Here is a 12,205-nt window from a genome sequence, read left to right on the forward strand (position 1 = left end):
TTCGAGTAGTTATTTTAATTAGAGTAACTGAATTAACAAAAAAAAAATAGAGTCACCAAAATAGGAACGATGCTATTTTATAGTGACTTGCGATATAGTTTACCTAAAAATAGAATAAACTAAATATACTAAAAAATCTATAACACGCATATGTGTGTGGAAACCATAGAATTAAAATATAGATGCATGTTTAAAATTAAAATACAATAATTAATGAAACGTATGATTTGAAATTAATTAATAATAACACATTAAATATATACGATATTAAAATAAAAAATAGATTAAATTACGGTTAAAATCGAATTTAAACACATAAACACATCATATTAATCATACTAAATGCATTGCACTTGTTTATCATGATGTTGCCATTAGAGTCGAATTAACTTGTGTCACTAACTCAATTAATAACATTATTTTTTATAATTGATAGTAAGAAATTAAGTTACTTTAGATCGAACTAGACTCTCATCCCTATAAGATAATGTTTTTGTCATTATTTTGATCAATTAACAGCACGAAAAAAATAAACTGTAAATATTAAAATAAAAATATATAAAAGGTAATAAAATAAAATTTTGATTGAATAACAAATTTAAAATATAATGCAGATTACAGCTTTAAAAGTATATAGTGATTGATGATGCATGGACTCTGTCGTCTCCGAAAACAGTGACAAACAAACGGAGATTCGAAAATAATTGTGATAAAACCAAAAAACAAAAATAAAATAAACAATGAAAAACACACGCACGAACGATGATTATAATGATATCGTGACTGATTTCAATTTTTTTTTTCATTTTAATCTGACCCCAAAGAAAACATCTTTCCTTCGCAACCATTTGAGATCAGACATTCAGCTGCCTTGCTTTAAGGTACAATTAAGAATTCTTTTTTTGGTCGTGTTATTTTTCCCTTACAAATGAGTTGCGTTGCATGTTGTTTTTGCTTATGTTGATAAATTTCGAGTTCTGTTGTTTCTATATGTTTTGAATCATATTGGGATCTCTATCAAGTCCTTTCCCGTGTTTTTTTTTTATTTTTTATTCTTGTAATGTTTGTATTCGTAGCGTTTGTTCATTGAACAATGGATGCGAAACCACCCAAGAGGAGGACAGCTATAGAGAATGGGGAGACAGGGGAAGACTTGGTGCTCGCAACTTTGATTGGAAATGGTGACGATTTAGGTCCCCTCGTTAGACATGCCTTTGAAATGGGGCGGCCGGAGCCGCTGGTTCAGCAACTGAAGCATCTCATGAAGAAGAAAGAAGTGGAGATCGAGGAGCTCTGCAAGACTCACTATGAGGAATTCATTCGTGCCGTGGATGAGCTCCGGGGCGTCTTGGTCGATGCCGAAGAGCTCAAAAGCGACCTCGCCAGCGATAATTTCAGGCTGCAAGAGGTAGGGAGTGCCTTGCTGCTCAAACTTGAAGAGCTTCTTGAATCTTATTCCATTAAGAAAAGTGTCACCGAGGCGATTAAAATGTCCAAGATTTGCATTGAAGTGTTGCAGCTTTGTGTTAAATGCAACACTCACCTTTCAGCAGGCCAGTTTTACCTTGCTTTAAAAGCTGTGGATTTGATCGAGAAGAACTACTTGAAGAACATCCCTGTGAATAAAATCAAGATTGTTTTAGAAAAAGCCATTCCTATAATCAAAGCACATGTTGAGAAGAAAGTGACTACACATTTTAATGAGTGGCTGGTTCACATCAGGAGTTCTGCTAAGAATATTGGACAAACAGCAATAGGCCATGCCGCATCGGCTCGCCAGAGAGAGGAGGAAACACTCGAACGACAGAGAAAAGCCGAGGAAATGAACATGTACGGGATGGAGTTTGTTTATACTTTAGATGAAGAAGTTTCCGAGGAATCTCCTTTGAAGTTTGATCTCACGCCTCTTCATCGCTCGTATCACATCCATGCCTGCCTTGGACTCCAAGAGCAGTTTCGCGAATATTACTACAAGAATCGAATGTTGCAGCTCACTTCGGACTTGCAAATCTCTTCCTCGCAAGCATTTGTCGAATCGCATCATGTTTATCTCGCTCAAATTGCAGGTTACTTCATTGTGGAAGATAGGGTGTTAAGGACCTCGGGAGGTTTGTTGTCGGATGAACAAGTCGAGACAATGTGGGAAACAACTGTGGCTAAAGTGACATCGGTTTTGGAAACACAGTTTTCTCTAATGCGTTCTGCAACACACCTTCTCTTGGTGAAGGACTATATCACTCTTCTTGGGGCAGCTCTTACACAGTATGGCTACAAGGTGGGTTCGATTCTCGAGGTATTAGACAAGAGCCGAGACAAATACCATGACCTTCTTCTCGAAGAGTGTCGCCAGCAGATTTCTAACATCTTTTCAGATGATACCTGTGAGCAGATGGTAATGAAGAAGGATGCAGACTATGAAAGTAATGTTCTGGCATTTCATCTTCAGGCTTCAGATATAATGCCGGCTTTTCCGTACATTGCCCCATTCTCCTCTATGGTGCCTGATTCATGTCGTGTCGTTCGATCATTTATCAAAGGCTCCGTCGATTACTTGTCTCACGGAGTGAATTGTAACTTTTATGATACAGTGAGGAAGTATTTAGACAAGCTCTTGATTGATGTGCTTAATGAAGTTATCATTAATAAAGTTCATAGCACTGGCCTTGGTGAGTCTCAAGCCATGCAGATTGCTGCAAATATATCGTACCTTGAAGGAGCTTGTGACTTTTTTGTACAACATGCGGCCCAACTGTGCGGGATTCCAGTTCGGGCGGTCGAGAGGCCTCGAGCTGGTTTGACAGCCCAGGCAATCTTAAAGACATCAAGGGATGAAGCTTATCTGGCTCTCCTGAATCTGGTACATAGTAAGTTGGAAGAGTTCATGGCACTCACAGAAAACATAAACTGGACATCAGAAGAGTTAGTCCAAAACAAAAACGACTATATGAACGAGGTGGTTTTTTACCTTGAGACACTGTTATCGAAAGCACAACAAATCCTACCGCTGGATGCTTTATATAAGGTTGGGAGTGGCGCTCTCGAGCATATATCCAATTCCATAGTTGCAGCATTTCTCAGTGACAGCGTGAAGAGGTTCAACGCCAATGCGGTGATTGTAATCAACAACGATCTCAAGATGCTAGAGAATTTCGCGGATGAGAGGTTCGAAAGCACGGGGCTAAAGGAGGTATACAAGGATGGTAGTTTCCGTGGTTGCTTGATCGAAGCTCGACAGTTGATAAACCTATTGTCTAGCAGCCAGCCAGAGAATTTCATGAATCCTGTAATACGGCAGAAAAATTACAATGCCTTGGATTACAAGAAAGTGGGTATCATCTGTGATAAATTCAAGGATTCAGCTGATGGCATCTTTGGAAGCCTTTCTAACAGAAACACTAAAACAAATTCACGCAAGAAATCCATGGACGTCCTCAAGAAAAGATTGAAAGACTTCAATTGACAAAAATTAGGATTTAAAATGATGCTTGCGTGCATTACAAGGGTAAGAAGCCCTTCCTATTTCTATTCTACCTTTTTCTTTAAAATTGGGTTTCAAAATGTTGTTTGCGTACATTACAAGGCGGAGAAGCTCTTGCTATTTCTATTTCATCCTTCAAAAGAAGTATTATTATGTTATGCAGCATCAGAGTTTTTTTTTTTTCAATCCAACATCAGACCTTATGAAATATTTAAATGTCTTTCATATAGTTTTTAACTTTATTTTTATTATTTATAATCAAATTTAAAATATAAGAATTTATTAAGTGTGTGCTATTAAAGCCAAGCATTATATTCAAATTCATTCGTTTGATTATTAATCACGTTTTGATTGCACTACCATTTATAGGATATTATAAAACTATATCTCAATTTAATTAAATTTGTATCACGAGTTAATTATATATCAATTAAGTTAAAAAATTTAAAATCATTTTTAAGAAAATAATAATAATTATTTTTTGTCCTTCAATATTGTTATATACAATTTATAAAGACAAAATAACTATTATTGAAAATTTTACATGACCACTTTATCTATATTTGTACTATTATTTAAGTAGTTAACTAAATTGATGTGACACGATTTTAACTCAATAGAGAAATTATTATAATTTTTTATAAAATAGTAATTTTTTGTTTTTATATGAGTGTAGCATCGTAATTTTATTATTGAGTAAGATATAATATCGATATCAATCGAGTTAAGATTCAATTAACAAAATATCAAACATAATTAAATTATCATAATTTTTATTATTTTTATTTCAACCTCAATTTTATAAACACATTTATTACATATCATCATATATAAAATATAAAATATAAATTCTTATAGTACCTTAATGAAATTTTAATTTTGGCCTTTTTGGTAAGAGCAAAAATGAATGAGTGAAAAAAAAAGAGGCCATCCCATGCGGTGCAATGCTCTCTTTGAACAACGCCATAAAGCTCAAGGCCAAGGCGCCTCTTCTGCTGCATTCCTTCACTCTACCCACCACCAAAATCACCCTAGTGTTTCGCAGCGTTTCAACTCCCTTAAATGAAACTGCCCTATCCCTAAATACCACCACACCCAATACCATACCCTTTCTTCGCTGCCGAGCAGCCATGACGACCGCGGCCTGCGTTCAAGTCAAAGAGAAAATTGAGTTGACAGAGACGGAGAAGAAGATTTTCGATAGGCTTTTGAACACCCTTCGTCATTTCAATCTCCAAACTCAGCTTCGAGTTGCTGGTGGATGGGTTCGCGATAAGGTGATTTTACTCATATTTTGAACTACTTACTGTTTTTTTTTATGGCTAATGTGAGTAGTATTCAGTGTTCAAAAGGAAATTTAACAAATGAAAGAGAATAAATGGGAATTTTATGGTATTATGAAATCCCAATAGATGAAATAAATTTTTTGGAGTAAAATACAGTTTGATATCATCTAGTTTTGAGTTTCTAGCTAAGGGTTGCTCTTTTTCGTTGAAATCTAGTTGAATATACTGCTATTTAGATAACTGCTTTGCTAGAATCTTGATTTAAGATTATTAGGCTGTAAATTGGATGCTGTTGTAATTCGTGAGTCAGTAAAGCATTGTAAATGGAGGATAGCTGATTACTATTTTTCAATATGAATTAGCCACTCATAATAAATGCTGAGGATTTCCATTTATTATAAGCATCAGAAGGAATTGAGATGGAAGGAATTAAGGCGAGTGGTAAGGCAAAAAAAAAAAAAAAAAAAGAGTGTGATTTTGACTGTATATTTTAATTTATCTGTTTTGCTGTATTATAATCTTTCGAGAATTCTGTTTCAATGTATCCTTATTGTACCATAGCTCATAAGTTGCTTCCTCTGTCTGTATGATTGCTTCATGCATGGCTTCTGATGTTTCTATAGATTTTTATTAGTGGCAGGTAGCTAATGTTGGGTTTAATTTCCTTTACAGCTTCTTGGCAAAGAATGTTATGACATTGATATTGCACTTGACAACATGTTGGGCAGTGAATTTGTTGATAAGGTTCAGGAATACTTGTCAACTACAGGGGAAGTTGCACAGGGCCTTGCTGTCATTCCAAGGTACATCATTCATTGTACAATGCATGGCATCTTTTTAATGCCTTTTACTAGCTGAGGCAATAAACATGAGACTGTTATTTTATACAGTTTTAACTTGCTTCCTTTTGTTTTCCAACCTCATTTGGATAGCATTTTTATATCAAAATTTGCAACTTTTGGAATGGTACAACTTCATCTGGATAGTGTATGGCCTGTATAATATGCATTGTAGTTCGTAACTTTTATTTGCCTAATAAACTTCTTGTCTTTGTTGGCTTCCCCTGATATAATTATATATTGAATCCTAATATTTGTTTTTTTGTTTATAATTTTTTGTATTATTTCCGGCCATTATACAGTTTAATTTCATTTTGCAGTAATCCTGAGCAATCTAAGCACTTAGAAACTGCAAGGATGCGCCTTTTTGATTTATGGATTGATTTTGTGAACTTGAGGTGTGAAGATTATAGTGAGAACAGCCGCATCCCTACAATGGTAAAAAATATTTTAGCAAGTTCATTGTCAGGATAAGTAATAAGCTCTCATAATTAGTTCATAATGTGCTCTCTATTGAATATTACGTTTCCTAACTGTTGCATTTATAAGTTTTATTTTTCACTCATGTCTTGAATTAGAAATTTGGCACTGCTGAGGAGGATGCATATAGAAGAGATTTGACCATTAATAGGTAAGTTTCTTTGCTCTTAATCACATGTTATAGCTAGGAATTGATCATTATACTTCTATGGATAATTTAGCAGTTTAGCTTTCAGAGAATGAGTAATACAATAGTATTTCTGTGAACTCTTTTTGTCTTTTATCTTCCTTGATATTATTTGTTGAGCACTAGGAATTAATGGAGTTTTCTTTTCATTTTTGAGCTTGTTCTACAATATTAACACCAACTTAGTTGAAGACTTCACTAAAAGAGGTAATGCCTTCTTTCTCCTGATTTTACTTTTTCGATGATTCCACATATTTGTAGGTTGCTGTCATGTTTCATTTTTGTTCCTTTTCATGTAACAAACTACAGGGCTTGAGGATCTAAAATTTGGAAGGATAGTGACTCCATTACCCCCAAAGGCTACATTTTTGGATGATCCCCTACGGGTTCTTCGAGCTATTCGTTTTGGTACTTGTTTCCATATTTCCTTTAGTGTCCTTCACTCTTGATAGTTTTATCATGGAGGGAATAATATCTTTCATTCTTGTGCTCTTTTTCTTCTTAAATGAAGTTTATTAGCATTGTAATTTATAACCATGAATGCAGCATGGAAGAATTTGGAGTGGGAGACATGGAAATTCCAAGTCTTAAGCAGAGAAACTATAGAAAAAGTGTTGTGCTGCTGAATGAAGGCTTCTGAACTATACTTGAATGGCTGTCTTAGTACCATTTATAAACAAAATAAAGAAAATAAAAATAAGAAGAATGTATGAAATGCTTGGGTTCTGAGTCTTTTGCAAAGCAGGCTAACTTTCTAATGCTACTTGCAACTTCCTTGTGCCATCAACTCTGCATGGTTACCGATTTTCTTGTTGATTGACCTCTGAATATACGAACACAAACCTAGATGCCTTATATAAATTTTTTTCATTGATTAGGTGCACGGTTTGATTTCACACTGGATGAAGAATTAAAGAAAGCTGCTGCTTGCGACGATGTCAAAACAGCTCTTGCAGCTAAAATTAGCAGAGAGCGCATTGGAACTGAAGTATGTTATTTCATGCATAGCATTGTTGCTTCTCCATATGAAATTATATTTTTTTGGATATTCATGGTAATTTGTTCGTAGGTGATTCTCTACTATTCTATGTACCTTGTTGAACTTACTACTTGTTCCTTTTGCATGTTGCTTGTCTTCCATGCAGATTGATCTCATGATCTCTGGAAACCAACCTGTTAAAGCAATCGACTACATTTGTGATTTGACATTATTTTGGGTTGTCTTCAGTCTCCCTCCAAAGGTTGAGCCTGCTGTGTCAGAAGAATGCTATAGGTTTGTTAGTAATTTAATAAATGTTATTTGCAATTCATTCTAGGCTTAGTGTTTTCTTAATATTATCTTTACCTTTTAATGAAACACAAGTTTATATTAACTTCATAAATCCATGTTTAATAGCCAACTAAAATCATACCAGTTAACTTTTAAGAATCAATTGGAGAAGTGCACCAAAATGGTCGCAATTTGCCATTTTGAATAATTTTCTCTTTTGCATCCGCATGATATATATAGCTATCTTTTCTTGCATGATACACATTGACTTTTATTTTCTAAATTTTAACATTTAGATTATTCTATATAATTTCAACAACTGAATTTCAAGAGTCTTTAAGTGAAGCTGCCAAGGCAATTTGGGGGAAAGTACAATGACAATAGATCATCCATCATTATGTTAGTAGTTAATGTTTCCATGTGGCAAAGTTCTTGTTTTACATGATTCCTATGTTATCAGAACTCTTCACTTAACATACTTATGGTGGATGTATGTCAAACACCTCAAATTGACAAAATATTAAGTTGCACTTCTCTAAATATTAGGAAAAAACAGACTAAATGATTGAAGGTAATTATGACAGACATAAATATAATTAAGTTGTGCTTCTCTAAATCTAGGGGGAAAAACATAAAATGTAATTGAAGTACTTGTGACAGACATAGTACGTGTTCATGACTGTTCCTTGTCCATGCAATATAGCTTGATTTTGGTCTTTGGCTGGTGCTTGCTTTATCTGTTGTTGGTTAGGGGTGGGGTGGAAGCTGGCATTTGTGGATATTGTTTTCAGTGGGCCAGAAGAATGCTTAAGTGTACTGAGAATTCTTTTTGAAATTTCTGATTTCGTACTCATGTATTGTTCCTTTTACAATTATACAGGCTTTCTGCTGCTTATTTGGATGCTTCATGGAAACTTATTCAACTTATTGGATGCTCCAACTTTGATGTGAGTAATGAGAGTGTAAAAGAATTTTTTTTATTCTCTCCTCAAGTGGCTTCTATTACCCTCATTTGACACCAGTTTCAGTTTTTATTTGCTCTATTTTCTCCATGTATGTGTTCTCTTGTTATCTTCTGAATCATGGCATGTGAATTTGTAGGATGAACAGAGAAGGCTCTGTTTGTACTCTGCTTTATTTCTTCCATTACGCAGTGCCGCATACAAGGATCGTAAAGATAAAAAGGTACCCATTCTATTCTTTTCATAAGCTTCTATGTATGAAGGCACATAAAGTTTTTAACCTTTTTTCTGTTATTTAGGTAGCATTGTGCTGTAATCTGATAGGGTTTGATGTGTATACATATAAAGAAATTGTTCTTTTCTCCTACATATTAAATATTTACACTTGCTTAAAAGTTTTTGTTGAACTGGATCTGGATTTTGATGGGTTCAACCTATTCTTCATCCCACTTGGTTTTATTTCAAACTTTTTTGTCTATGATAAATCCAAGAGCTACTGTCATGCACTAAACCTGTATAACTTGACTGCAGATTCCTGTGGTCAATTACATTTTCCGGGATTCTCTTAAGCGAAAAGCCAGTGATGCTGACACAGTGAGTCTAGATTTTCTCCTGATTTCTTGACACATTCTTTGTTGTTGTTAGGATTGACTTATTATAAGTTGAATTGGCAGCCTTCTTGTATCATTAATTACAATTCTCTTTGCTTTGTAGGTCATGAACATCCACAAGTCACTGGAGAAATTCTTATCCTTGATTACTTCTCTTTTATCAAATGAGGATATCCAACTCACTGAGGTTGACTGGGGAAGAGAATTTGATGATGTCCCTTTTACTTCAAAACTGCGTGTATTGACAGGTTTCTGTTTTAAGATTTTCCGTGTATAATTGTTGTCTCCAAACATAGACTTGCCCGAATAATTCATTCTAAGTTATTTCTTAAGAAAGCTGACCTTTCATTATATAACCATATAGTGAGAATTTATATATTGTATTATATCTAGCACTATAATCATATTTGTGAGCAATAGCAGTGTTTGTATAATATGAAACATCAAACTGGATAAAGCATTGGCTCACTTGTATAGAAACTAGAACTTCTGGAATTGGAGGCTGGAGTGTTCCATGAGAAGGATGCTACTAGACATACATTCTAGAATTGGAATCATGAGCAGTTTGAATGCGCAATCATTCTCCTTTGATTCTAGCTATTGGGATATTTATGCTTTCTTATAATTAGTTGTTTGTATTGAACTTTTTGCTCAGCTTTATAGGTTTTACTCTATCAACCTGACTTCTTTTCACTGTAAAACAGTTCAACAATTAGAGTGTTCTTGGATTTTTTGGTAATTTATTATTCTTATATATGCAGGGTTTCTGCTTAGAGAAATTAAAGATTTTTGGCGGGTTGCTTTGTTGATCTCTACATTGCTATATCCCACCGGTACTGAGTGCAGTCAGGACATTATAGACAAACACTTTCAACTGGACAAGAGAAAAAACATCTTTGTGTCAGTCGACAATGCCATTGTTAAATTAGGTATCAGCATTCTCTTTTTCCTATTTATATGCTTTATGTTTAATCGTTGCAATATCTCCTATTCCTGGTCTCATTAATTACAGGAGTTAAACAATTTAGTTTCAAATTGTTCATATGGATTCTTAACTTAGTTTCAAATTGTTCATATGAATTCTTAACTTTGACATAGATATTGTTCTTAGTGTTTTTTAGCGAACAAATTTACAGCGTTTCTCGCCTTGCTTCTCCTCATGTAGTTCTTACTTCCCTGATTTTGTTTTGACTTAGAAATGATTACAAGACCTAATTTACAGCGCTTCTCCCCCTGCTTCTCCTCATGTAGTTCTTACTTCCCTGATTTTGTTTTGACTTAGTAATGATTACATGACCTAATGTTTGGTTGCTGACTAATTGAGCTTTGTATGACAAGATACTTGTATGCTCTTTACCCTAGCCCTTGGGCATTATTACATTAAAACTGTTTCAGTGCTTCCTTACCTGATAAATCTACTTCAGACCTCTAGTGTACCATCAATCTATCAGATTTGAGGCAAAACCTAGAAAATCAACTTCTGATGTAGTAATCGGAAGTTGTTTCTCTCTGAGGCGGTGAGGCACTGAACACTCCCCCCAAAAAAAAAAAAAAAAAAAAGAAGCTAAACCAAGAAAATGATGGAGTTTTTAATCAGAAACACCAGTCCTCTCATTTACAAACACATTCTCAAATGTTATGAAGAATTAGTTCAAGCTCAATAGAAAAATGAATACTAAGATGCTATTTTCATAGGTTTATGGTAAATATAAAGAAAATTTCTAAGATTTTCTTTACAAATGTCAAACTGCAAAAATATTCTTGCATTGTCATCCAAACAGCCGGGAGAGGGTTTAATTTTTTTCATTTATAAATTAATTTCCATAGTCCAAGAACTCCCTCTATATATTTTCTGATGTCTAATGGTTAATTAATTTGGTCAGGCTGGATTTTGAGCATCTGATTCTCAGTTTTTGCATGAATGCAGGTCTTGAGAAAGTTTGGGATTTAAAACCATTGGTTAATGGGAAGGATATCATGAATGTTTTGCAGCTTAAAGTTGGAGGGCCACTTGTTAGGGAATGGGTAGAGCCTATTCAGCTGCCCTCTAATATATGCATATATATCTAGAACATGAAATTCTAATCTGTTCTTTCATTGGCAGCAACAAAAGGCTCTCTCATGGCAGCTGGCACACCCTTCTGGGACTGCGGAGGAATGTCTTGATTGGATGAAGGAAACACATTCGAAGCGCATAAAGATGGAGTAAGTAACTGACCAATCATTCACCGTTTCCCTCAGTACAAGAATGGCTGGTAAACTTTTTCTGATGATACACTGTTCTGGATGTTTTGGGACCTCGATTACCATCAAACAAACTCTCATTTTCCACAAAGGAAAAAAGAATAGTTAGACCTGAAGTTATGTTGCTCCAAAATGATGCATCTGTCATGGATTCTAGGATGATATTTGTATCTTTATTAGTCTGTACATAAAGATTAGATCCATAAGCAATTTATTTATGCTTCATTTTATTGTCATTTTTAAGCTAGGTTACTTGAATTATTCATTTTAATTATTAGCGTTGGACACAGATTCCGACAGGTTGAAGTATCGAGGCAGTCTCTGTTATATGACTAAATGCAGTTCAAGTCCTACCGTGCTATACAAATAAGTTCCTTAATCTTTATGCATTTAATATTGGTGCAAACAAGTAAAACCGTCTAAATGTTGATGCAGATACATTGAAATTTGACAATATGGAATTGTAGATGGAACCAAAGTAGCAAAAGAAATTTTTTTCACTATCAAGGACGTATATTTTGTTAGATTTAGAAGTTGGTGTTAGCATTTAGATTTTTTTTTAAAATTAATTTTACTTGTTTACACGAGATTAAATTATGGATTTATATTTAATGCATGGATATGATATGATGATATATTATAAAAAAAGTTTAAAAATAAATTCAATTGCTTTTATTTTAAATGATGTGGCATCCTAGTGCATGGGGTTAGCACATTAAATGTTAAACTCTCAACTATGATATTATAGGGGATTGATAAGATGCTTCAAACCTATTCCGTTATCTTTCGAATATATGGAGAAGAAAAAACATATATTGGTGTCCTATATTCACCTTGAGATGTGGTAT

The 12,205-nt window shown here is 34.3% G+C and overlaps 2 protein-coding genes across 2 annotated transcripts; both read left to right on the forward strand.

The window, feature by feature from the left end:
- Window positions 1-739: 739 nt before the first annotated feature.
- Window positions 740-3,467, forward strand: LOC108479085 (exocyst complex component SEC15A-like). Its single transcript, XM_017781503.2, has 2 exons — window positions 740-881; window positions 1,077-3,467. Exon 2 carries the CDS (start codon window positions 1,094-1,096, stop codon window positions 3,458-3,460), a length of 2,367 nt encoding a protein of 788 aa, XP_017636992.1. The 5' UTR covers window positions 740-881; window positions 1,077-1,093; the 3' UTR covers window positions 3,461-3,467.
- Window positions 3,468-4,343: 876 nt separating this feature from the next.
- Window positions 4,344-11,860, forward strand: LOC108476734 (tRNA nucleotidyltransferase cca2). Its single transcript, XM_053029120.1, has 16 exons — window positions 4,344-4,755; window positions 5,437-5,567; window positions 5,924-6,041; window positions 6,182-6,234; window positions 6,428-6,477; window positions 6,580-6,678; window positions 7,149-7,258; window positions 7,416-7,543; window positions 8,421-8,487; window positions 8,642-8,725; window positions 9,034-9,096; window positions 9,217-9,361; window positions 9,875-10,042; window positions 11,041-11,138; window positions 11,218-11,318; window positions 11,648-11,860. Exons 1-16 carry the CDS (start codon window positions 4,423-4,425, stop codon window positions 11,691-11,693), a joined length of 1,794 nt encoding a protein of 597 aa, XP_052885080.1. The 5' UTR covers window positions 4,344-4,422; the 3' UTR covers window positions 11,694-11,860.
- Window positions 11,861-12,205: the final 345 nt, after the last annotated feature.

The sequence above is a fragment of the Gossypium arboreum genome, chromosome 5 (genome assembly GCF_025698485.1).
Source record: "Gossypium arboreum isolate Shixiya-1 chromosome 5, ASM2569848v2, whole genome shotgun sequence".
Classification (NCBI taxonomy): domain Eukaryota; kingdom Viridiplantae; phylum Streptophyta; class Magnoliopsida; order Malvales; family Malvaceae; genus Gossypium; species Gossypium arboreum.

Coding starts and splice junctions, on each gene's coding strand:
- LOC108479085 (XM_017781503.2), top strand. CDS start 1,094: ATGGATGCGAAACCACCCAAGAGGAGGACAGCTATAGAGAATGGGGAG.
- LOC108476734 (XM_053029120.1), top strand. CDS start 4,423: ATGCTCTCTTTGAACAACGCCATAAAGCTCAAGGCCAAGGCGCCTCTT. Junction 4,756..5,436: donor GTGGATGGGTTCGCGATAAG/GTGATTTTACTC, acceptor TTTCCTTTACAG/CTTCTTGGCAAAGAATGTTA. Junction 5,568..5,923: donor GGCCTTGCTGTCATTCCAAG/GTACATCATTCA, acceptor TTCATTTTGCAG/TAATCCTGAGCAATCTAAGC.